The sequence below is a fragment of the Tursiops truncatus genome, chromosome X, assembly GCF_011762595.2.
Source record: "Tursiops truncatus isolate mTurTru1 chromosome X, mTurTru1.mat.Y, whole genome shotgun sequence".
Taxonomy (NCBI): Eukaryota; Metazoa; Chordata; class Mammalia; order Artiodactyla; family Delphinidae; genus Tursiops; species Tursiops truncatus.
This window is the reverse complement of record NC_047055.1, coordinates 96,536,299-96,562,951: the sequence shown is the minus strand read 5'-3', so window position 1 is coordinate 96,562,951 and position 26,653 is coordinate 96,536,299. Positions and strand designations below refer to the sequence as shown.

The 26,653-nt window shown below is 42.7% G+C and overlaps 1 protein-coding gene across 1 annotated transcript in view; it reads left to right on the top strand.

The window, feature by feature from the left end:
- Positions 1–20,322: 20,322 nt before the first annotated feature.
- The window catches only part of LANCL3 (LanC like family member 3), a 102,516-nt gene continuing 96,185 nt past the window's right edge, over positions 20,323–26,653 (top strand). Inside the window, exon 1 of the mRNA XM_019943631.3 lies at positions 20,323–21,159. Coding sequence (XP_019799190.1) covers positions 20,587–21,159 — 573 coding nt within the window. The 5' untranslated portion in view covers positions 20,323–20,586. The remainder of the gene's footprint in view (positions 21,160–26,653) is intronic.

Below are 26,653 nucleotides of genomic sequence, written 5' to 3'. Positions count from 1 at the left end.
TCTCCCCCTTCCCCCTTTTTTAAAAAAAATTATTTATTTTCGGCTGCATTGGGTTTTCCCTGTTGCACGTGGGCTTTCTCTAGTTGCTGCGAGCAGGGGCTACTCTTTGTTGCGGTGTACGGGCTACTCATTGCAGTGGCTTCTCTTGTTGCAGGGCTCTAGGTGTGTGGGCTTCAGTAGTTGTGGCACGTGGGTTCAGTAGTTGTGGCTGGCTGGCTCTAGAGCACAGGCTCAGTAGTTGTGGCACACAGGCTTAGCTGATCCGTGGCATGTGGGATCTTCCCCGACCAGGGTTTGAACCCATGTCCCCTACATTGGCAAGTGGATTCTTAAGCACTGCGTCACCAGGGAAGCCCCTCCACCGTCTTTTAAAACCTTTCCCTGAAGGACTTCAGGGAGTTCAGGCCTTTAAGCATTAGTCACCTTTACTCCTTGCTTGGTGCCCCATAGTAAATGTTGCACTTTCCTTCACCACAACCCGGTGTTAGTAAATTGACTTTACTGCATGTAGGCAAACTGACATTTGTTATTTGTAGACCTTTTGTTTGATAGCCATTCTGACAGGTATGAGGTGATACCTCATTGTAGTTTCCATTTGCATTTCTCTAATAATTAGTGATGTTGGGCATCTTTTCAAGTGCCTGTTAGCTGTCTGTATGTCTATTTTGGAAAAATGTTTTTGCTCGTCTTCTGCCCATTTTTTGATTGGGTTGTTTTCTGATATTGATTTGTATGAGCTATTTATATATTTTGGATATTAACCCCTTGTCAGTTATATCATTTGCAAATATTTTCTCCCATTCCGTGGGTTGTCTTTTCATTCTCTCAACAGTTTACCATACAAAAGATTTGAAGTTTAATAAGGTCCCATTTGTTTATTTTTGCTTTTATTTCTTTTGCCTTAGGAGACAGATCTGAAAAAAAATATTGCTGTGATTTATGTCAGTGTTCTGCCTATCTTCTCTTCTAGGATTTTTACAGTTTCAAGCCTTACATTTAGAACTTTAATCCGTTTTGAGTTTATTTTTGTATATGATGTGAGGAAATATTCTAATCTCATTATTTTACAGGTAGCTGTCATTTTCCCAGCACCACTTGTTGAAAAGACTGTCTTTTCTACATTGTATACTCCTGCCTCCTTTGTCATAGATTAATTGACCATAATGCGCATTTCTGGGCTCTGAATTCTGTTCCATTGATCTATGTGTCTGTTTTTGTGCTGGTACCATAATGTCTTAATTACTGTAGTTTTGTAGTATAGTCTGAAGTCTGGGAGGGACAAATCTAGCTTTGTCCTTTTCTCTCAAGACCGCTTTGGAAATTTGGGGAGTTTTGTGGTTCCATATATATTTGGATTATTTGTTCCAGTTCTGTGAAAAATGTCATCGGTATTTTGATAGGAATTGGATTAAATCCCTATCAAAATAGATTAGATTGCTTTGGGTGGTAATGCCAGTTTAATAATATTAATTCCTCCAATTCAAGAGCTAGAGGTATCTTTCCATTTCTTTTTATCATCGTTAATTTCCTTCAGTAATTTTTTTTTTTTTTTTTTTTTTTTGCGATATGCGGGCCTCTCACTGTTGTGGCCTCTCCCGTTGTGGAGCACAGGCTCCAGACGCGCAGGCTCAGCGGCCATGGGTCACGGGCCCAGCCGCTCCGTGGCATGTGGGATCTTCCCGGACCGGGGCATGAACCCATGTCCTCTGCATCGGCAGGCAGACTCTCAACCACTGTGCCACCAGGGAAGCCCCTCCTTCAGTAATGTTTTATAGTTTTCAGAGTATAGGTCTTTCACCACTTTGGTTAAGTTTATTCCTAGGGTTTTTTTTTGTTTCTTTGCGGGGGGGGCATGCCACAAGGCTTGGGGGATCTTAGTTTCCCAACCAGGGATTGAACCCATGCCCCTACAGTGGAAGTGAGAGTCCTATCCACTGAACTGCCAGGAAATTCCCCCTAGGTATTTTTCCCCCCTGGGTATTTTAGTTTTACTTTTTGATGTGATTTTAAACAGAATTTTTTTTTTTTACTTTCTAAGAGTTCATTGTTAGTATACAGAAAAATAACATATTTCTGCATATTAATCTTGTATCCTGCAGCTTTGCTGAATTCATTTATTAATTCTAATAGTTTTTGTGTAAAGACTTTAGGGCTTTCTATGTAATGTATCATGTCATTTGCAAATAGTGACAGTTTTACCTCTTCCTTTCCAATTTGGATGCCTTTCATTTCTTTTTCTTGTCTGACTATACAGGGAAGTATAACCATCATTTCTTTAAATTAGCTTTCTGCCTCTTTCTCTCTCCTCCTTCTGGGACTCTCATAATGCATATATTGGTCCTCTTTTTGATGTCCCATAATTTCCTTGCGCTTTTGTCACTATTTTTCCATCTTTTGTCTTTTTGTTCCTTTGAGTAGATAAACTCAAATGGCCTTTTCTTCAACTTTGCTGATTCTTTCTTATGCTTGTTCATGTCTGGTTCCTCTAAGGAATTTTTTAATCCAGTTATTGCATTCTCCAGCACCAAAATTTGTTTTTTTCTTTTTTATATTTTCTCTTTGTTGAAATTCTCATTTTGTTCATAAATACTTTTTCTGAGATCCTTGAGCATCTTTATGATAGTTATCTTGAATTCTTTGCCAGGTAATTCATATACCCCTGTTTCTTTAAGGTTGATTTCTGGAGATTTATTTGTTCCTATGACTGGGCCATTTTCCCTTGTTTGTGTTCTTTGCAATTTTGTGTCGGTATCTGCACAATTGAAAAAACACTCAACTCTCCCAGGCTTTATGGACCGACATCATACAGGGAAAAACTTTCACCGATCAGCCCAGTTAGAGATTCTGGGGGCCTCTCAAACCTTTTCTGTGGATGTCTCTTCTCTAAACTTGGGCATGTAAACCACTAATTAGAGGGATTTGCTGGTTTCTTTTTTCAGTAGTTTGTAATCTCTTGCTCCCTCTGTTGTCTGTCTGCTGTACTGCGGGCTCTTTGAAGCAGCAGCATGCTGGCCAGCTCTTTTTTTGTTCTCAGCGGCTCCCCAAGCAGTACAGAATGCCAGTTCCTGTTTATGCTCTGAGACAGGTGAGACAGAAGCTAGTCCTTGCATAGCCCCCTGAAAAACCAGAATGTTGGATGCACACTCCACTCCTGTCCGCTGAGGGAGAGGCCACCAAGCTGTATCAGTCTTTGTCTACTGTGGTTCCCCTGGAGCTCTAGCATGCCATCCAGCTCAGCAACTCCAGGCATCTAGAGTGTGCTAGTTCACATAAGTGTTCCAAGACAGGTGAAACAGAAACCAGTACTTTGGGCAGCCCCCTAAAAGTCAGAACATCGAAAGTAAGGTCTAGTCTTCTCTTTCACTCCCCAGGGAAAAGGCAGGAGCTAGAAGTTTGATCCAAGATTGCATAGCACCATAGCAGGGAAAGAGACTACAGCAAGAGATTGTCACAGATTTTCCTATGGACTTCAGTGTGACCGGATGCATGCTTGAATCAGTATTTCCTTGGGAGGAAGGAAGCTCTGGGGCTTCTATTCTGCCATATTGCTGACATTACTCTCTATACCATTGACTTTTTTTTTTTCAACAGGACAGAGAAATAAACTTCTACTGTACTTAGAATTTTCTCAAATATATTTTTTCTTTATAAGCAGCTATATATAATTTGAATGGATGCAGATAGATGCCTGCTTTGGATGGTAGATAAAACTAGATGAAGTCTTAAAACTTTACAAATCTAGGATGATCCAAATGTAAGATTCAAATTATTCTTCTTCTCCCAAATATTTTATGAAAAAGAGGAAATTTTAAGAAATGATGAAAATGAGAACAAACAAAACCTAAAGTCAACAGAAGGAAGGAAATAGTAAAGATCAGCGAGGAAATAAATTAAAAAAGAGATTAAAAACCAATAGATAAAGTTAATAAAACCAAGATCTGGGTCTTTGAAAAAATAAATAAGATTGACAAGCCTCTGGCCAGGCTCACCAAGAAGAAAAGAGAGAGAACCCAAATAAACAAAATAAGAAATGAAAAAGGAGACATATCAGCTGATACTACAGAAATACAAAAAACCATAAGGGAATACTATGAACAATTATATGCCAACAAATTTGACAACCTAGAAGAAATGGACAAGTTTCTAGAAACATACCGCCCACCAAAATTGAATCAAAAAGAAACAGAAAGTTTGAACAGACCAATTGCTAGAACTGAAATAGAATTTGTAATTTAAAAACTCCCTACAAAAAAAAGTCCAGGACCAGATGGCTTCACGGGTGAATTCTACTAAACATAACTTATACCGATCCTTCTCAAACTCATTCAAACAACTGAAGAGGAGGGAACACTCCCATGGACATTCTATGAAGCCACCATCACCCTGACACCAAAACCAGACAGACACCACCAAAAAATATTAGGAAACTGGACCCAACAACCCATAATAAAGATCACACACCAAGACCAATGGGATTCATCCCAAGTTCACAAGGATGGTTCAACATATGCAAATCGATCAATGTGATACACCACATAAACAAAAGAAAGGACAAAAACCACATGATCATCTCGATAGATGCAGAAAAATCATTTGAAAAAATTCAATATCCATTCATGATAAACTCTTACCAGAGTGGGTATAGAGGGAACATATATCAAAATAGTAAAAGCTATTTATGACAAATCCACAGCCAATATAATACTCAATGGTGAAAAGTTGAAAGCCTTCCCACTAAAATCTGGAACAAGACAAGGATTCCCACTCTCACAACTTCTCTTCAACATAGAATTGGAAGTCCTAGCCACAGCAATCAGACAAGGAAAAGAAATAAAAGGTAACCAAATTGGAAGGGAAGAGGTAAAACTGTCATTATATGCAGATGATAAGATACTATACAAGAAAACCCTAAAGACTCCACACAAAAACTACTAGAACTGATAAACAAATTCTGCATGGCATCAGGATACAAGGTTTACAGAAATTGGCTGCATTTCTTTACACCAACAATGAAATATCAGAAAGGGAATGTAAAAAAACAATACCTTTTAAAATCGCAACCCCCAAAATAAAATACTTAAGAATAAACCTCACCAAGGAGGTGAAAGACTTATATGCTGAGAACTGTAAGATATTAATAAAGGAAACTGAAGATGATTCAAAGAAATGGAAAGATACCCCATGCTCTTGGATTGGAAAAATTAATATTGTTAAAATGGCCATACTACCCAAAGCAATCTACAGATTTAATGTGATCCCTATCGAATTACCTTTTTCACAGAACTAGAACAAATAATCCTCAAATTTATATGGAACCAGAAAAGACCCAGAATTGCCAAAGCAATCCTGAAGGAAAAGAACAAAGGGGGAGGCATAACCATCCCAGACTTCAGACAATACTACAAAGCTACAGTAATCAAAGCAGCATGATATTGGCACAAAAACAGACATATAGATCAATGGAACAGAATAGAGAGCCCACAAATAAACCCACACACCCACGGTCAATTAATCTTCAACAAAGGAGACAAGAATATACAATGGGTAAAAGACAGTCTCTTCAGCAAGTGCCGTTGGGAAAATTGGACAGCTGCATGTAAATCAATGAAGTTAGAACATGCCCTCTTACCATAGAGAACAATAAACTCAAAATGGCTTAAAGACTTAAACTAAGAAATGGCACCATAAAACTCCTAGAAGAGAACATAGGCAAAACATTCTCTGACATAAATCACACCAATATTTTCTTAGGTCAGTCTCTCAAGGCAATAGAAATAAAAACAAAAATAAACAGATTAGACCTAATCAAACTTACAAGCTTTTGCACAGCAAAGCAAACCATAAAAAACACGAAAAGACTACCTATGAAATGGGAGAAAATATTTGCAAACGATGCGACCGACAAGGGCTTAACTTCCAAAATACACAAACAGCTCACACAACTCAACAACAACAAAACAAACAACCCAATCAAAAAACGGGCAGAATACCTAAATAGACATTTCTCCAAGGAAGAAATACAGATGGCCAATAGGTACATGAAAAGATGCTCAACATCACTAATTATTAGAGAAATGCAAATCAAAATTACAATGAGGTACCACCTCACACCAGTCAGAATGGCCATCATTAAAAAATCTACAAACAACAAATGCTAGAGAGGGAGTGGAGAAAAGGGGACCCTCCTACACTGTTGGTGGAAATGTAAGTTAGTGCAGCTACTGTGGAAAACAGTATGGAGGTTCCTCAGAAAACTGAAAACTAGAATTACTATATGTTCCAGCAATCCCATTCTTGGACATATATCCAGAGAAAACTATAATTCAAAAAGATACATGCACCCCTATGTTCATAGCAGCACTATTCACAATAGCCAAGACATGAAAACAACCTAAATGTCCATCAACAGATGAATGGAAGAAGAAGAGGTGGTACATATATACAGTGGAATACTACTCAGCCATAAAAAAGAAGGAAATCATGCCATTTGCAGCACCATGATGCAACTAGAGATTGCACCAATGCAACTAGAGATTATCATACTAAGTGAAGTAAGTCTGGAAGAGAAAGACAAATACCACATGATATCACTAATATATGTAATCTAAAATATGACACAGATGAACCTATCTATGAAACAGGAACAGGGACATACAGAATAGACTGGTGGTTGCCAAGGGCAAGGGGGGCGAGAGAGGGTTGGATTGGGAGTTTGGGATTAGCAGATGCAAACTGGTATATATAGAATTGATAAACAACAAGGTCCTACTGTATAGCACAGTTTCCTGTGCTATTCAATATCCTGTGATAAACCATAAGGGAAAAGAATATGAAAAAGAATGCATATATATGTACGACTGAATCACTCTGCTACACAGCAGTAATTAACACAACATTGTAATTCAACTATACTTCAATAAAAAATTTTTAAAAAGAAATGTTGTAAACGCATAAAAGTGTAGTTCCCAGGGAAGCAATTCCTCCTCTGATTTTTTTGTTGTTTTTACCCATAGGAAAATAATGGCTTTCATGCTGTTTTGGTTAATTAGGAAGAACAGGACAGACATCCAGATGTTAATCCCTCCTACTCCACATCTTTCTTTGGTCTGGAAACTAAGTCTGCATCAGAAACCCAAGTCAGCTTGTATTAAAAAAACGGTCTGATTTTGTTTATACTTAACCACTTGGTAAATGAAATAAAGCCATTAGAAGAGATAATAGACCTCAGATTTAAAAATAAATGTTGAGATGAGATAAATATCTCTGCTTTTCCATGACATTTATCTGGCAGCAGGAACCTATTAGACTGTCATGATATTCTATTCCACTGACTTATTGCCAGGCTCCCTTTTACAGAAGACCAATCTTTCAGGTGCCTTTACACTCCTCATTTATATATACTTACCTATTTATCTCTTTTGCATTTGCTAGTACTCGATATCTGAATTCCAATTTTGTACATCTCACGCGAAACTTAAAGTCCAAATGTACGGTGTTCTTGACAGAAAAAAGGCTAACTGTCCCCATCTGAATAAACACCCATTTTACTGAGTAGTGGTGGCCTGAAGGTTCAGTTACGTGGAGGTTCTAATTGTGAATTTCAAGTGACCATGTAGGAGCCACTCTCACCCACACGTTCAATAGAAAGAGAATATTGACGGTTTTCTAGAACATTTAATTGAAAGAGAAAATATAATTAAAGACTGAAAATACTGATTTCTTTTCTTAACTAAGTTTGTCTTGTACAACTTCCAGCCAATAATAAAAGGAAATTTCTCTATCAATCTTTCCAGAAGCAGCTCAAATAACCAAAAAACCAAAGATATCTTGCAGGTTTTCTTTTAAAAGTTGTGAGACAGTGATAAAGTAAGGAGAAATGGTGGAAATCTTCCATTGTATTTAAAAGATCGAAAACCACTGAGTCAAATATCCCCCTCATGTAGTGCCCGCCTACCCCTCTTTGCAGACATGCTCACCAGCATGGCTTTATGTCACATGTTTTTACTTTCCTGCCCACTCGTACCACTGTAGAACCAGAAAACCTCAAAAAGGATTTGTATTCTGTCTTATGCATTAGCAACAAAATTTGTCAACTTGAATCTTTATTACCGGCGATCACATCAAAGCTGAAAAACACGGCATAATCTCTCTTTTCACCTTAGAAGTTGAATTTGTCACACTAAAAAAAAACACATTCTTTAAGCTTGTAAATGGAACATGTTTGATTTAGGAATCATTGAGAAAGAATAAGCAAAACAACCCCCAACCGCTGCCCCATGACTCTCTTCTAAGGAGAACCAATTTAGAACAAGACACAGATACAAGAGGTTAGGTGGTAAGCAGGCAGTGGGAATTCACTTTTTGAAGCAACTACATGCAGAATAATGATGACTGTGGACAAATGCTACATGTATTCAGTGTTAGACAACCAGTTATACCCTTTATAAGCTTTATCCTAACCGTTTTGTGAGGCAGATTCTATTATCACTGCCAATTTCTAGATGAGAAAACTGAGGTTTAGGAAGGTTAAACAACTTTCCCAAGGTCACACAGTTAGATTTGGCGGAGCAGGAATTTGACATCAGGTCTCAATGCAACACCTCCACTAATTCATTTCTCAAGAGCTGTTCTCAAAAAGCTCTTATTCTCAATCATCTCCTCCAACATGACTTCTACAACTGTTCCAAACATTTTCCCTTGCTCCTCTCCCTACCTCCCCAGCTTCTCTAAACAAATCACGGCAGGCAAACTACTTTAAATGATCAAAAACCCGAATCAGTCCAGACCTCTTTCTTTTGCAAATGACAGTCACCCACTTGAGCAAAAGAAAAAAATGTACTGGGTCTTATAACTGAATAGTCCTTCAGATAAGGCCAGGTACAGGCATGCCAACAATGTCATCAGGTCACACTTTTTGTCCTTTACTCAGTTCTGCTTCCCACTGTGTGGCTTTATCCTCGGCTTGGTAGGATGGCCACCAGAAGCAGCAAGTTTAATCCTTTCACTTTAGCAATCCCAGCTTTCCCAATGTTTCTAGCGGAGAAAGCTCAGAATTACTTCTCCTAGAGCAGGCCTGGGATATATGCTTCCCCTTGGGGACATGGAAATCGTTTAGCTCCACTCAAATCACACGTTATGGTAATGGGGGATGGTTGTCTTTCAAAGGAAACTCAAGATATTATTGATAGAATGTAATGGAAGCTGGGTTGGCGAGCACAACAGACCTCATTCTGACGTCTAGCTGCACGCCTTTTCCCATATTGTCACTATATTATCCCATTTCCAAAGCTTACCTCCATCAGCCTCCTTTAGTCAGGCTTACTGAATTTTGAGTGCATCTTCAGGACTTAAGTGTTGACATTTTATATCTATATATGTCCCATAATAAGACTATAAAGTCATACTCAACAGTTTCAAAACTGTATTCGCCATTGTCCTTCCCCTCCTGCCCCATACCTATTCTACTACCTGTACCCTTTGGCTTGGTGTAGAGCACCTCCATTGGCCCAATTGTCCAGAGCAGAAAACAGCCATAATCTTTGACTCTTATCCTACATTACGCCCACATCTAGTTGGTCATCAAACCCTGTAAATCCTATCTGCATAATATCTCTTGACTCCTTCGAAGTCCCTCCATATTTCCTGCTACACACCTAGCTCAGATTTCCTCATTTCTTGACTCTTCTACTTACCATCCCAATACATCTTACTCCTTTCAAATATATTGTCCAATTTTCCAGAAAAATAATCTTTCTAAATCACAGATATGATCCCATCACTCTCCTCTTTACAACCATTCAGTGACTCCCTGTTGTACGACTGCCAGGGATCTCAGTTTCCTTATTGTTAAAGGAAAGGATTCAATTAATGATCTCTTGGATCCTTCCAGCTCCATAATTCTTTTCATCTTTGCCAACCTAAAGCAGTTATTTTTCTTTGGCCATCTGGCAATGGCTTTTTCTGCCTTTTGGATTATGGGCTAAGACTCGGGTTCTTTTTGGGTATCACGCCATACTGTACCTCATAGGAACGCTGGGTCAAGCTATCTTGAGAAGTCATCTCACATTGAGAACAGCTGGAAAAGTGTAAGCATGGGCATTGCAGACTCAAAATCAATATAAATTATTTGAGACATATCTGATTCTTAATGACCACCACTTACATTCATGAAACTGTCTACAGATTGACTGTCTAAGAGAATAAACTATGTTATATTTCTGACATTGGAACTTCTTCCAACAATGAGAACTATATAGATGCAGAAGTAGAAATATTGGTTTATCATAAGATGAAGAACAGAAATGTTAATGCATTATTCATTACTACGTTATTATTTGACATCTGTTGAACTATACCACCATAGAGATCTTTAATCACTCCTTTCCTCCTAATATCCTGAATATTGGAGAAAACCTTGGAAATGACTACATGTAGGAAACTGTTATAACTTTCAAGTTAAAAGAATTTATTCTAACCAAATGAACACCTCCATCTCCACTTGCCGATTTAAGGTAACAACACAGATTCATCAATTTAAAATAGAGGCATACAGGGCCTTCCCTCGTGTTCCAATGGTTAAGATTTTGCCTTCCAATGCAGGGGGGGTGGGTTTGATCCCTGGTCGGGGAGCTAAGATCCCACATGCCTCGTGGCCAGAAAACCAAAACATACAATAAAAGCAATATTGTAACAAATTCAATAAAGACTTAAAAAAATAATAGAGGCATAGATTTGCTGTACACCTGAAACCAACAAAACACTGTAAATCAACTATACTCTAACATAAAATAGAAATTAAAAATAAAATAGAGGCATACCTGCCTTAGCACTGCCCCATACAGCAATGATTTACTATAGTACATTCAAATCTTATATACATACACACACATTATAGTACCCATAGACAAATAGTGAACATATTTTTCTCACGTCCAGTACAGTAGGGTGTGCATTATTACTTGCTCTTGGCCAGTGTGACTGATCAAACTGGGCTACCCCTCCTTCAGATGGAGCAATGAGTGCCAGTCCACATACTTATTGCACCTGGTTTCTGATTCTGCCATTACAGTGTGTGATTATGTTTGACTTATAATGGCTAAAAACAGCTCCAAATTGATAATACTGGAGCTACAGAAAAAGAGACAAGAATCAAATCCTATGTTAAAAATGCACGTTTTTATGGCCGCCTGTGCAGAGGAGCACAATCAGGAAACTGGTCAAGAAAGCAGACAACAAAGCTCAGCCAGCAGTCAGGGATCGGTGGAAGTTTGTGATATTATCAAGGGTACCACAGACATCAATAAATATCTACTGAGCAAATACTCTGTGCCAGGCATTAATCTAGATGCTGGGGATAAAGCAGGGAACAAGATAGATGAAAATTCCTGCCCTCATGGGGATGACATTCTAGTGCCGGGAGACAGAAAAGAAAAAACATAAATCAGTAAAAATGTTTGGACACTAAGTAAATACCTTTTAGACACTAATGGTTGGGGGAAGGGTTGTAATTTAAAATAAGAAGTCCGGGGACTTCCCTGGTGGCGCAGAGGATAGGAATCTGCCTGCCAATGCAGGGGACACGGGTTTGATCCCTGGTCCGGGAATATCGCACATGTCACAGAGCAACTAAGCCCATGTGCCACAACTACTGAGCCTGCACTCTACAGCCCGTGAGCCACACCTACTGAAGCCCACGCGCCTAGAGGCTGTGCTCCGCAACAAGAGAAGCCACTGCAAGGAGAAGCCCATGCACCGCAACAAAGATTAGCTCCCACTCACCACAACTAGAGAAAGCCTGTGCACAGCAATGAAGACCCAATGCAGACAAAAATAAAAGTTTTTAAAAATGATAATTATCCATTCTGTGTAACAAGTTTTTTTAAAGAAATAAAATAAGATAAAATAGGAAGTCGGGGAATACTTCATTGAGAGAGATTTGAAGGGGCAAGACATGAGTATAGCTTTTGAAGAGTATATCAGGAAGAGAAAACTGCAAAGGAAACTCTCTAAGTTAAGGCTATGACTAATACGTTTGAGGAACATCACGGCAGCCAGTGTGGCTAGAACTGAAAGAGCAAGGGGAAGAGGAAAAAGAGGAGAAGTTGGGGAAGTGATGAGGCCATCCTATGGACTCTGAATTTAGGCCATCCTATGGACTCTGAATTTTACTTTGAGGGACATGTGAAACGTTGATATCATCAGTTAGAAGATGATATGGCTTACATCATTCTGGCTGCTACTTTGAAAAGAGCCTATAGAGGATGAAAGAGCAGAAGCAGGAGAAATCTCCAATTAGGTTGCTGAGCTAAAAGATCAGAGATGTGGCCCCCGGTTTGGGCTGGGAGGCAGCCCCAGCCCAAAGGCCCCAGCTGGGCTGTCCCAGGCGGCAGCTGTCGGTGTGCCATGGGAGAACTGAGAACGGTAAGGTGGCTGCACCACGCTCCATGGCTCTTAGACGCCAGAAGACGCAGATCTGAACAAACCACTTGACTGGAGGGTGGAGACAAGATGCGGAGTGAGCTCATCCCCCATCATGAAAACACCAATATCACTACTAACTGCTGAACAAGCATTGATTAAAAAAAAAGGCTGAAACCTATCAAAAAAGATATCCTACATCCAAAGACAAAGAATGAGACAGTAGGAGGGGTGCAACCTGATAAAATCAAATCTCATACCTGCTGGGTGGGCAACTCACAAACTGGAAAATAATTATATTGCAGAGGTTCTCCCACAGGAGTAAAAGTTCTGAGCCCCACGTCAGGCTCCCCAGCCTGGGGGTCTGGCATTGGGAGAAGGAGGCCACAGAGCATCTGGCTTTGAAGATAAGTGGGGTTTGATCACACGAATTCCACAGGACTGGGGGAAACAGAAACTCCACTCTTGGAGGGCACAAACAAGGTCTCGTGCGCACCAGGACACAGGGGAAAAAACAGCTGCCTCCTAAGAGCCTGGGCCGGACCTACCTGTCGGTATTGAAAGGTCTCCTGCAGAGGCGGGGGTGGCTGTGGCTCACTGCAGGGGCAAGTAAACTGGCAGCAGCACTTCTGATGAGTACTCATGAGAGTGAGCCCTCTTAGAGGCTGCCATTTTCTCCCCAAGACCTGGCCCTACCAGACAGCCTGTAGGCTCCAGTGCTGGGACACCTCAGGCCAAACAACCAACAGCTCCACCCATCAGCAGACAGGCTGTTTAAAGTCTTCTGAACAAACAGCTGCCCGATAAACACATTCCCTGACATGGCCCTGCCCATCAGAGGGACAAGACCCAGTTCCACCCACCAGTGGGCAGGAACAGGTCCCTCCCACCAGGAAGCCTACACAAGTCTCTTAGACCAGCCTCACCCACCAGGTGGCAGACAGCAAAAGCAAGATGATTACAATCACAGAAAGTTAGACAAGACGGCAGAAGAATACGTACTAGATGAAGGAACAAGATAAAACCCCAGAAGAACAGCTAAGTGAAGTGGAGAGAGGCAATCTACCTCAAAAAGAACTCAGGGGCTTCCCTGGTGGCGCAGTGGTTGAGAGTCCGCCTGCCGATGCAGGGGACACGGGTTCGTGCCCCGGTCCGGGAAGATCCCACATGCCGCGGAGAGGCTGGGCCCATGAGCCATGGCTGCAGGGCCTGCGCGTCTGGAGCCTGTGCTCCACAGCGGGAGAGGCCGCAACAGTGGGAGGCCTGCGTACCGCAAAAAAAAAAAAACAAAAAAACAAAAAAAACAAAAGAAAGAACTCAGAGTAATGATAATAAAGATGATCCAAGATCTCGGAAAAAGAATGGAGACACAGACCGAGAAGATACAAGAAATGCTTAAGAAAGAGCTAGAAGATCTAAAGAACAAACAGAGATGAACAATACAATAACTGAAATGAAAAACACACTAGAGGGAATCAATCGCAGAAAAAATGACGCAGAAGAACGGATAAGTGAGCTGGAAGACAGAATGGTGGAAATCACTGCCACAGAACAGAAGAAAGAAAAAAGAATGAAAAGAAATGAGGACAGTCACAGAGAACTCTGGGACAATATTAAACACACCAACGTTTGCATTATATGGGTCCCAGAAGGAGAAGAGAGAGAGAAAGGACCTGAGAAAATATTTGAAGAGACAATAGCTGAAAAATGCCCTAACCTGGGAAAGGAAACAGTCACTCAAGTCCAGGAAGCCCAGAGAGTCCCATACATGGTAACACCAAGCAGGAACATGCTGAGACACATATTAATCAAACTGACAAAAAGTAAATACAAAGAAAAAATATTAAAAGCAACAAGGGGAAAGCAACAATTAACATACAAGGGAACCGCCATAAAGTTATCAGCTGATTTTTCAGCAGAAATTCTGCAGGCCAGTAGGGAGTGGTATAATATATTTAAAGTGATGAAAGGGAAGAACCTACAAGAATACTCTACCCAGCAACGCTCTCATTCAGATATGATGGAGAAATCAAAAGCTTTACAGACAAGCAAAAGCTAACAGAATTCCGCACCACCAGACCAGCTTGCCAACAAATGCTAAAGGAACTTCTCTAGATGGAAAAGAAAAGACCACAACTAGAAACAAGAAAATTACGAATTGAAAAGCTCAGCAATAAAGGCAAACATAAAGTAAAGGTAGGAAATCATCCACACACAAATATGATATCAAAACCAGGAATCGTGAGAAGAGGAGAGTACAAATGCAGGATACTGGAAATGCATTTGAAATGAAAAGACCAGCAACTTAAAACAATCTTGTTTATTTATAGACTACTATGTCAAAACCTCATGGTAACCACAAACCAAAAATCTACAATAGATACACACACAAAAAAGAAAAAGGAATCCAAACACAACAGTAAAGTTAGTCGTCAAATCACAAGAAAACAAAAGATGAAGGGAAGAAAACAAGACCTTGAAAAACAAATCCAAAACAATTAACAAAATGGCGGGAATTCCCTGGTAGTCCAGTGGTTAGGACTCTGCACTTTCACTGCTAAGGGCATAGGTTCGATCCCTGGGCCTTTGCACAGCAAAGGAAACCATAAACAAAACGAAAAGACAGCCCACAGAATAGGAGAAAATATGTGCACACGATGTGACCAACAAGGGATTCATCTCCAAAATATACAAACAGCTCATGCAGCTCAATATCAAAAAAATAAACAACCCAATCAAAAAATGGGCAGAAGACCTAAATAGACATTTCTCCAAAGAAGACACACAGATGGCCAAAAAGCACATGAAAAGATGCTCAACATCACAAATTATCAGAGAAATGCAAATCAAAACTACAGTGAGCTATCACCTCACACCAGTCAGAATGTCCATCAACAAAATGTCTACAAACAATAAATGCTAGAGAGGGTGTGGAGAAAAGAGGACCCTCCTACACTGTTGGTGGGAATGTGAACTGGTGCAGTCACCATGGAGAACAGTACAGAGGTTCCTTAAAAAACTAAAAACAGAACTACAATATGATAAAGCAATCCCACTCTTGGGCATATATCCAGAGAAAACCATGGTTCGAAAGGATACATGCACCCCCAATGTTCACTGCAGTGCTGTTTACAATAGCCAAGATGTGGAAGCAACCTAAATGTCCATCGCCAGATGAATGGAAAAAGCAGATGTGGTACAAATATACCATGGAATATTACTCAGCCATAAAAATGAATGAAATAATGCCATTTGCAGCAACATGGTTTGACCTGGTGATTATCATACTAAGTGAAGTAAGTCAGACAAATATCATATGATATCCCTTATAAGCGGAATCTAAAAAAATGATACAAATGGACTTATTTATAAAATAGAAACAGACTCGCAGACCTAAAACACAAACTTATGGTTACCAAAGGGGAAAGGTGGGGGGAGGGATAAATTGGCAGTTTGAGATTGACATATACACACTACTATATTTACAATAAATAACCAACAAAGATCTACTGTATAGCACAGTGAATTCTGCTTGATATTCTGTAATAACCTAAATGGGAAAAGAATTTGAAAAAGAATATATATATATGTAACTGAGTCACTTTGCTGTAAACCTGAAACTAATACAATATTGTAAATCAATTATACTCTAATATAAAGTAAACATTTTTTAAAAGTCAGAGATGCATCTCCAAAGAGAATGTGCTATAAGGACTGGACATAGCACTGATTCAGCTATCTAAACCATCTTCAAAATGCACGCTTTGAGCAAAACTTTGGAAAACTTTCTGAAGGTAATTTTAAGATGGTTTATCCCATAAAATGTACTAAACCTTACATGTTGAGGTTTGACAGTTATACAAAGACTTTTTTTTCATATTCACCCTTAGATAGCAATGATTTTCATACGAGAAGCCCTTTAATTTTAATATGTTTTTCCTGGATAGTTTTGCATAATTTTTACATGATTTCCTTGATGAACCCACTAAAACTATTTTCCACCCATAGTTTTGCATAATCCATATACTAAGGAAATACTGAGGAAGAGCTAGGAACTGGGCAATTCAGCAGGATCACAGAAACCACGTGCTGGGAGCTGCCTGTCAGCAAATGCTGCTAGAGATTCTGTAAATATCAGGAAAAATCCTGCAGGTAAGGGCAAAATAAATGGCTTTGGCAAGTTTTGTATAGGCTGCATATTTCTTGTGGGGTCAGTGCTGCTTCTAAAGAGTCCAAGTAGACTATTTTGGAACACAACTTTCTGTGTGCCTGCATACTTGCTGTCTCCCTGCCTAGATTCCTCCATAAAAAGCCTCTTGAGTGCACTGTTGATTACAGGGATTTTATGGCATTGGATGATGGGAAGCTAGCAGGATGTTCTAGTTACCACTGCTGAAAAACAAATTATCTTAAAACTTAGTAGCTCAAAACAACTATTTTATTTTGTTCATGATATTGTGGGTCAGGAATTCTGGAAGGGTTTGGGATGGGGTTCTCATGCAGCTGTAGTCATCTGAAGGCTCAACTGGGCTGTATATCCAAGGTGGCTCACTCACATAACTGTCAGTTGATTCTTGCAGCTGGGCTGTTGATCCAAGCACCTACAAATGGCCTCCTCACGTTGTCTGCGCTTCCTCACAAAATGGCAGCCTCTCTTAGATTCTTACAAGGTGGCTCAGTGCTCCAAATATGAGAGTTGCAGCATGTAACCCGGAAGCTGTATCTTTTTTTATGACCTAGCCTTGCATGACATGCAGTGTCATTTTGATCACATTCCATCGGTTACAAGTAAGTCATAAGCCCACTCAGATTCTGGAGTCATAAGCCCACTCAGATTCCCACTCAGATTCTCAGCCCACTCAGGGGGCACATACCTTACCTCCTGATGAGAGGAGTGTCAAGGTCACATTGTAGAGGACCATGTGGCAGAGCAGATATTGTTGGGGCCGTAGTTGGAAAATATAATCTCCCACACAGGGTTAGTTATTAAAAATAGAATGTGTGAAGTCACTGAATTCAAGGTAGAGTATAGAGGTCACCAGACTTCGTGGAGAAACAAAGTAAGGAAGCAGAAACTGCAGAATGTTTACATCTTCACATTCAAAAGAGCAAAAGGATCCAAGAAAACAGTGGGAGTTTAATCAAGTCAGGCTGAAGTTTCAATAAAGGCTTCACTGCATGCTACACCCCAGGTGACCTTGCTAACGGTTCTCTTACGGCAATTCATTCATCATTTCACAGACTTTTAGTGAGTGCCTACTCCATGTGCCAGGGACTATTCCAGGCTCTTGGTACACATCAGTAAATTAACGTGGCAAAAAGCCCTACCTTCACGGAGAGTATATTCCAGTGGAGTCATGATATTAAAATCAACAACACTGCTTGCCAATTAAGTAAATGACGATTAGAGGCGAGGCTTCACGTGGTCTGACTAGCTAACTTTGCCCTGAAGAATGTTCTGCGCCGAGAATTTGCCAGGTAACTGTGCAACAAAGTGGCAAGGTCTTTGGGAAAGAAGTTTACAGGTAAAAGGGTTAATTTCTCCTGTGAGTTTAAGAGGGCTTCTAGATACCACTAATTTCTTGCTTCTCCCACCCCAGGCTGTTTCTCATCCATCTTGTGACCTTTGTTCTACTTGTGGGCATCACTGCAGAAAAGAAACCCCTAGGAACCCTAATACTTCACCCCACCCTGTCTACACACCCTTTGTCATGTAGCTTTGGAGTTACATAAAGACACCTTGTATTTCCTGAGGTAATTTGCCAATAGAATAAGGCAGACAAGAGCGTGTCAGCTCTGAGACCAGACCTAAAGAAGTCTTGCATGTTTCCTCTTGTGCTCTGGCCCCTCTGCCATTGCCATGCAGTCATGCCAGCGTTGAACTGCTGCAGGATGAGACACGTGGACCACAGCCCAGTCAACCCAGTCTCCCCAAGCAACAGCCAGCCCACCCCCAGAGCGCAGCCAAGATCCCAGACGCGTGAGCAATAAACTTATTATGATACGCTACAAGATGTTGTGGTTGCTTGTCGTGCAGCATTTTTTGGCGGGAGGTGGGAGGGGAACACAACTTGGAAAAAAGCAGAGCTCCTTCTCTCGGACACCTGCTTCCATTTTATTTTGAAGGCAATCAGCCCAAGTCCCTTTCATTGCTGCTGCTGCTGCTACCTTGGTGCTGGGCTGTGTGGAAGGATAATCAGAGCCAGAATGAACAGAGTTGCCTCTAGATTCATGACGAGGGTGAGGTGGGGAGGAATAAAGTAGAATAAGGCTTCATTTCTGCTTATGCAGGTTTGCAGTTGATGACTCCTTGCCCAAAGGGGCAAAAATCACTCCTAATGCCTACTACGACTGAGGGATGAGCAAGAAGCCCCAAGGAGAAACAGAACATTCCAGATGCTCCTTTGATACCGTTAGCCCATCACACTCCCTGCCTAAAAGTGGACTTAGCTTTTTATTATTATAATGAAAAATGAACCCGTTTCGGCACGTTACAGGAGAACGGAGGCCATGCCACCCGCTCTATGGATGTGTCAGTCCTGGCGGTCACCTTGGCAAACTGAACTTCTCCAGAATACATCAAGCAAGGACAGAGGGGCAGCCTATTTAATCTCTGCTTCCAAATCATTGCGACAATTAACACTTTTCAGGAAAACAATTACCTCCAAGCAAAACTGGCCTTTCAAGTAAGTGGAGTTGCTGCTCTCCCAACAAAGTGTCAGAAACTTTTCCAGGAGTCACTCATTCTTTTGGGTCTTGCACCGTCCCTATCAAAATGCAAACACCCCTGCGAAAGGTGAGCTCTTTGGCCTTCACTAGTCAACACTTTGGGAAAGGAAGAATTCTTTCAAAACAGCTGACCAAAAGAAAGGCAATTCATGTGTTTAATTGTTCATTTTCTGTCTTTCCCACTGGACTGTAAGCTCCAAGAGGTCTAGGACCATGTCTATTTTGTTTATCCATCTATTTTCAGGGTCCAGGACCCATACGAGACACTCAATACGCCTGCGGCGGGTGGGGGGGGGGGCGGAGGAGCAGACGGGAAGAAACATGGGAAGGAAGGAAAGGAGGGAAGGAAGTAACTAAGGACACACAGAAAAGGGTCAAAACGCCTAATTAAAATTCTCAGCAGCGTTTACCCTTATATTCACTAGTTAATGGCCTCAAGACATTTATGGGGCGCTCACTACGCATGAATGGGGGTCGGGGGCGGTCTCTAGAGTAGGAGAAAGACCCCCATCCCTTACCTTATCCTGGTGTGGGTCTTTGAACTTTTACTCCTGGATAGTCCAAGAAAAACAACACGACGGCCAAGGCCGAGAACAAATTACCCTATGGGGCATTTCACCGTTTTACTGCACGAAACGTGCGTGATGCATTCAAATCCCTCAGCCTTGGGGATGAAACACTCAGAATGAGAAAGCCAAGTTGACCAAGACGAAAAACAAGTTTCAGGAGGGCGCTCAGTTTTTTCCCAGTAGCCTCTACTAGTTGCGTGGCTTCTCGACCTTTACTGTGCATGAGAATCACCTGGGGATCTTGCTAAACATGCTGATTTTGATTCACTAATCAAAGACTGCTGGGGTGAAGTCTGAGCTGCTGCATTTTTAACATGCTCCCAGGTGATGCTGATCTGCTGACTCGAGGAGGGCCACCCTGGAGTACACGAGGGATTCGAGGTCTTCACCTCCGCCGCCAGGTGTGCGTATACCCAGCCTCAGCGTTCCGGATCGGTGTCCCGCGCGTTCCTGGCCTTCCGCCGAGAGGGGAGGAGCCGGGGGCGGAGCGAGAGGAGTGGCGCGGCCCCCGCGTGGGTCCTGCCGGAGATCACCTCGGCCCCTAGGAGAGGCGGCCGAGCTGCGGCGGCGCAGGAGGGGGCGGGTTCGGCAAGGGCGCGGCCTCTGTGAGGGGAGCGCGAGACGCGCATCCCCCGCGCTCGCCGGGGCTCTCGGGAGCCTCGCGGCGATCCGGTGCCCCACTTGGCAATCCGCTCCGCGCTCCTTCCTCGCGCCCGCCTCCTCTTGTCACCTCCCGTCTCAGCCTCCTCGCTCCATTCCGGCCGCATCCACCGCCATCCGAGTGCCTCAAAGAGCGAGAGGTGGTGCGCGGGACCGCAGGGCGCGCCCTCCGGCAGACCCCAGCCCGGCCTTGACGGGCACGGGCGGCAGCATGGACACCAAGCGCTGCTTCGCCAACCGCTTCGATGACTACCAGGGCAGCCTGCTGGCGGGCCAGTGCGAGGAGGCGGTGGCGCCCTTGGTCACCGCCACCATCGAGCGCATCCTCCAGGAGCTGCCCCCGCTGGGGGGCGGCGCTGAGGGCCGGGGGGCGGCGGCCGCGGCCAGCAGTTGCCAGGGAGGGCTGTACGGCGGCGTGGCCGGGGTGGCCTACATGCTCTACCACGTCTCTCAGAGCCCGCTCTTCGCCGCGGCCCGGGAGCGCTACTTGCGCTCGGCCAAGCGCCTCATCGACGCGTGCGCCCGCGCCGAGGAGTGGGGCGAGCCGGACGCCGACACCCGCGCCGCCTTCCTGCTCGGGGGCGCGGGTGTGTACGCCGTGGCCACGCTTGTGTACCACGCCCTGGGCCGGTCCGACTACGTGCAGCCGCTGGGCAAGTTCCGGTCTCTGTGCGCCGTCTGCGCGCCGGTTTCCTTCCTCGAGTGCGGCTCCGACGAGCTGTTCGTGGGCCGCGCGGGCTACCTGTGCGCCGCGCTCGTGCTCAAGCAGAAACTCGCCCAGGAGGTAAGAGGCAGCCCCGGCCGCGAGGCGGCGCTCGCCGCCTGCCCGGCCCTGCCCCGCCTCCCTGCCCCGAACTCGCGGCTCCGGGAACAGCGTCCCTGGCTGTTCTCCACCTCTCTTTGTTACTCTTTGTCTGACATTGTCGTTTCTTGAGTCCCTTCAGGTTTATCTCCTGGCTTTTTCCCTCTCCCTCTTCTCCCCCCACCCACGCTCAGTCTCTCGGTTGGGATTCTGAGCCTTCGCGCTTTGCTCGTGTTTTACGGCGAACGCGGCACCTCCCCAAAAGCCTCTTTGCCCAGTCGTTTTCTGGAGGCCCTTTCAAGTGAGATATTTTTTAATCCCAAATGAAAGAGATTTCCTTTCCTTTGACCCTCCTGTCAAAAGCTGAAGCACCCTCGAATGTTAGAGTAGTAGAAAATAATAGAAGTTTGGGGGGCTGATTATGCTATTATTGTTTCCATCATTAAGGTGAAGGTAAGTGGCTTCTGCGACCCCCAGGTCTGTAACCCAGAATAACTGCCCAGCTATAGGTCTGATGTGCTTCCTGTGTTGCTTTCTATTCAGTTCATTTTATGGCTCTCATAAAATGCATATCTGATGGGGTGTCCTCTTTTAAATAAATGTAGACAGAATTTTACCCCATTGGAATCGAATGTGTTTTTGTTTTTTTCATTTTCAAATGCGTCTTTAGGATTGTCAAGACGACAGCATACTTGACCGGGCAGGTTTTCTTAATGAATAGCTTTCCAGTGGCTCCTTGAAGTGAATTGGATTTCACAACTGCATATGGGGTGTGTTTTTTGTTTGTTTCGGATTCACTTTGAATACAGCCTGTGGATATTAGAAGAGAATGTGCCAGTTCCTATAGAGTAGGAAAAAAAAAATCCTCCAAAGGATCATAGTAACTAGAGCTGAAAGAGAGGTACTTTCATTCATAATCCACTGGAGCCAAATATTGTTCTAGGGAGGAAGTGACACATTTAACTTGGCTCTGTTTGGACGAGAGCGGCTTTTGAAGAAAAATTAAAGGCACACAGTGTTTTTAAAGTGTAATTAACTTAGATAACTTCTACAGAGGCAGGCTTGATTTTTGTTTTAATTTATAGCAGGTTAATTCAAGTGAGAAAAAAGATTACTAAAGACTGCACTGTGCTAGCAGGGAAGCAAAGGGCTGTGTGACAAAGTTGTCTTGAAATAGTTCACTCTGCTTCTGAGTCATTGTTATCTGCTGGCGGTTTCCCAAGGGCCCTTCCAGTTGTATAAAACCTTTGAGAAGGCCACAGGGCGATTTACATATCATTTACATTATATTTGCATCTGCTTCTCAGACCTTGCTGTCTGGCGGCAGGCAATTTTCAAATTGTGCGGGTTCCCCCCCCCCAGTTGTTTTCCTTAAACTTGCTGCTTTCCCTTTCTTTGCTTTTCTCTGGAATGGAATGGCAGAGTGGGAGACCCATCAGGCTACGCAGGTGGCAACAGATCAGAAGGACTCCTTGCCCCAAGACTGGTGGCCCAGGGCCAGTCTGCAGTGCTGATCCACAAAGACATTTATTAAGACCTCTCTTTTGCCCTGCTGCCAAACCAGATCTCTCTTCTTATACTAATCAAGTTGAGATGCTCTGGCCTCTGCTCCCAGGACATAGAACAAGCGCTGAGAGTAAAACAAAAAACAAAACAAAACCCATCTCTTAGCCTGAGCAAATCAGCTAGTCTCAGTGCCAGCCTCAGCTGTGGTAACCCCAAAAGTTCAGGCTTGAAAGGCGCAGGGCAGAGGCTAAGCACGCCAGGCTGGAAGCCCTTTGAGGGGAAAATACAAGTTTTCTGCACCATCCCCACCCCCACGTCCTAGCCTGCTTATGGCTTTGCCCTCAGTACATGACCCATAAGCCTTGAGTAAATTGAATTGTGAACTTCTGTCATTTCTCTATAATGTGTCATTCTGTCCTGGGTTTCTTTTCCTCCAATGTCATTTATATTGACTTTCCTCTGGCTCGGTTACCACCCTAGTCTAGCTCGGCCCTACCCTACTAGGCACATCTTTGCCACCTCATAAGTAGCTGAATGAATGAATCACCCTATCCTGGGATTAGTGCAATATATGTACTCTGAGCTGGCTTCTCTCACTCAAGCCGTTCCTCGTATCTCTGAGACCCTAGGTTTCTTTAAAACACTTTTCATTATGTCACTACCCTGCTCAACATCCTGCAGTGGCTCCCTATTACCTTTTCTCTAGTGGCTGCTCATCTCACTCGCCGTTAGACCTAAGATCCTTAAAATGGCTGACGAAGCCCCATGTGACCCGGCCCCTGCTTACCTATTCTACTTTTTGCTCACTCGGCTTCAAGCAGACCAGCCTTCTTGCTGTTTCAGGTATTTATTGTCTCAGAGTGTTTGTACTCTCTGTTCCCTCTGCTTGGAATACTCTTCCCCTAGCTATTTTTATGGTTAGCTCCCTGACCTTGTCCAAGTTAGCTCCTCAATGAGGCCTTCCCTATCCACCCTATTTGAAACTGCCACCTGTCCCCTGACTTATGCCCCTTTCTTACTGCATTTTACTTATTTTGTTTATGTCGTTTTTTAAAATAACAGAACATACTTTATTTTTTAAATTTATTTATTTTTGGCTGTGTTGGGTCTTCTTTGTGGTGCGCAGGCTTCTCACTGCGGTGGCTTCTCTTGTTGCAGAGCACAGGCTCTAGGCGCCCAGGCTGCAGTAGTTGTGGCACGTGGACTCAGTAGTTGTGGCTCGCAGACTCTAGAGTGCAGGCTCAGTAGTTGTGGCGCACGGGCTTAATTGCTCTGTGGCATGTAGGATCTTCAGGATCGGGGCTCAAACCCGTGTCCCCTGCATTGGCAGGTGGATTTTTAAGCACTGCACCACCAGGGAAGTCCCTGTTTATGTCTTCTTAATTAGAATGTAAGTTCCATAAGAGTAGAGAGTTTTTGTTTGATTTCTGTACTTAAGCATTAAGACAGTGGCTGGTATATATCTGGGTACTCAACTTGCCTTGTTTTGGTGGTGCAAATATTATCTACTCTGTGGCTTGCTTCATCACTCAGTTTTAATGGCGTCCCATTTATCAATATCTTCCTTTATGGTGGTGCTTTTGGTGTTAATGTTTAAACAAATCCTTTCCTATTTCAATAAAAACTTTAAAAAAATCCTTTCCTACTGCCAAGATAACAGTAAATATTGGTTGAATGCGTGAATAAATGAATACTAGTTTCGTACAAACTTGACCTCAAATCAAACTTAACCACTAGACCAGTGTTTGTTCAACTTTAACATTATAGGCCTCACCTGCAGATCTTGTTAATAAAATACAGATTCTGATTGAGCAGGGCTGGGAACGGGCCTGAGATGCCGCATTTCTGACAAGTTCCCGGGTGATGCTGATGCTGCTGGTCCAGGGACCACACTTTGACCAGCAAGGCAATACAGTGCTGCATAGATTTCGGCATTATACCAGCCACGTCTATTAAGACACCGTTTTGTGAAGCTTGATATATTTATTTATAAGGTTTTAGTTTAGAATACTGATCACTATATCCTACCATGCTTTCATTATAAGGATCCGCAAGAGGAATTTCTGTCAGGGCTTCGAAACAGGAAGAGTTGAGCTCCTCCTGGAAATGGATTGAATTTTTTAAATCTCCAGGATAAACTGTGTAACTGATTGTGTTTCTCACTTTATGGTGGCTACTAGGAAGCATATGGCAGAATCGTGGTCCAGGTAGCTTATGTACAATACCTTATCACGTGTATTTTTGCATACTAGACTTTGCCCTGGGTTTATCTCATTTTTTTTCGTCTTTCATTTACAGTTTTCTGAATTTTCTTCCTTACATTTGATTTTATTATTTTTGTTTATAAGATTCATACATTAAAGAAAGTGTGTGTATGTAGAGAGAGAGACAGACAGACAGAACGAACCACTCTCTCCAGGTAATATACTTTTGGTTAATTTGGCCCTCCTGGAAATACTCAAGGGAAATAGCTTAGAGGGTTTGTTGGGCAGATAGCCTTGAGCAACACAGCACTAAAGTCTTAAGAAATCACACCATAAATACTTGCATTGGGTCTATTCTGCTTTCCAGATTGGTGAAAATGTTGCAGGGAAAAGGAAGTTAGAAAGTATGGTGGAGGGATTAAGGGGGAGGCCTAGGGACCACAGTTAAAATAATAACTTTTGCCCCCTGGTGACCTTGGACAAATAATTTAACATCTTGGAGCCTTAATTTCCTCGCTTGTAAAATGGATTAATAATAGCTTCCTCCTTCGCTTAGTCGGTCATTCATTCATTCAGTGAATGTCAGGTTTCCACGTGTGCCAGGCACCTTGCTAGATGCCAGGATTGAGCAGTGAACAAAAATCAATATATAGTTATGTTGTCAGAAGGGCTTGGAAGGAGGTAAACAGGAAATAAGTGCAGGTGGGGCGGGAGAGGGGAGGGCTGCCGCCTGGCATACATTAGCGGGGAAGCGTTCTCTGCGGAGGTGATGTCCTAGCTCACCACTGAAGCATGAGAATGAAGTGGCTGCCTTAAGGGCAGGCATTCCAGGCCTTGCTGTTCCTAGGGGACAGCAAGGACAAAGCCCCTGAGGTGGGAAAGTGCTTAGAGATTTCGAAGAAAAGGAAGGTGGCCTGCCCAGCTGGAGCAGAGTGCGCAAGGGCTAGAGGGCTGGAGACCAGGTAGGAGCTGTGAGCAGGGGAAAAGCAGATCCTGCAGGGCCGGGGCAGTCCAAGTTAGGAGTTCGCACTTGTTTCAGGTTGAAACGGGAATGTCTTCATCTTATTCACCTTTCAAAAGAAGATTTCCCTGGTTTTCTGTGTAGATAATAGGTTGACCAGTATTAAGAAGGGTCACAAGGGGGGCTGATTAGAGGGGGTCTAAACCCCTTTTGTGCCAAGGACTCCTTTGTAAATCTTGTGAAACCTACAGTACCTCTTTTTCAAGGACATTTTTAGATGCATAAAATACACAGGATTACAAAGGAAGCTAATTATATTAACATTCGGTTACCAAAACATTTAAAAAACGTGTGATGCAGTAGCATACGTGCTGCTTGATTAACACATTCAATAAGGTTTTGCAGCGGGGCCTAAGGATTATTGTACACTTGTATCATGAGGGTCAATGATATTTCAAGATATCTTCAACAACTGCAGCGTGACATGAATATATCTGTGATTTCTATAGGTGGCAAAGTCACAAGTACTCCTGGGTGGTTCGTGGTCTGCATTCATAATGAAAGGAAATGTCAAGTTGTTTAAATAAGATTGGAGAAAATATAGATGTGATTTTCTTTTCCCAAAGGGGACTGTTCTGGAAGTTGCTGCAATGACTCACCCTAGATAAAGTGCCTAGTGTAGTGCTTGACACAAAGTACCTGCTTAATGAGATCAATGGTATTTCCCTTTGCACTACTAACAAAAAATCAAAAGTGATTCTGAACATCACATAGAAAATTATACCCAATACAAGGAATCTATCTT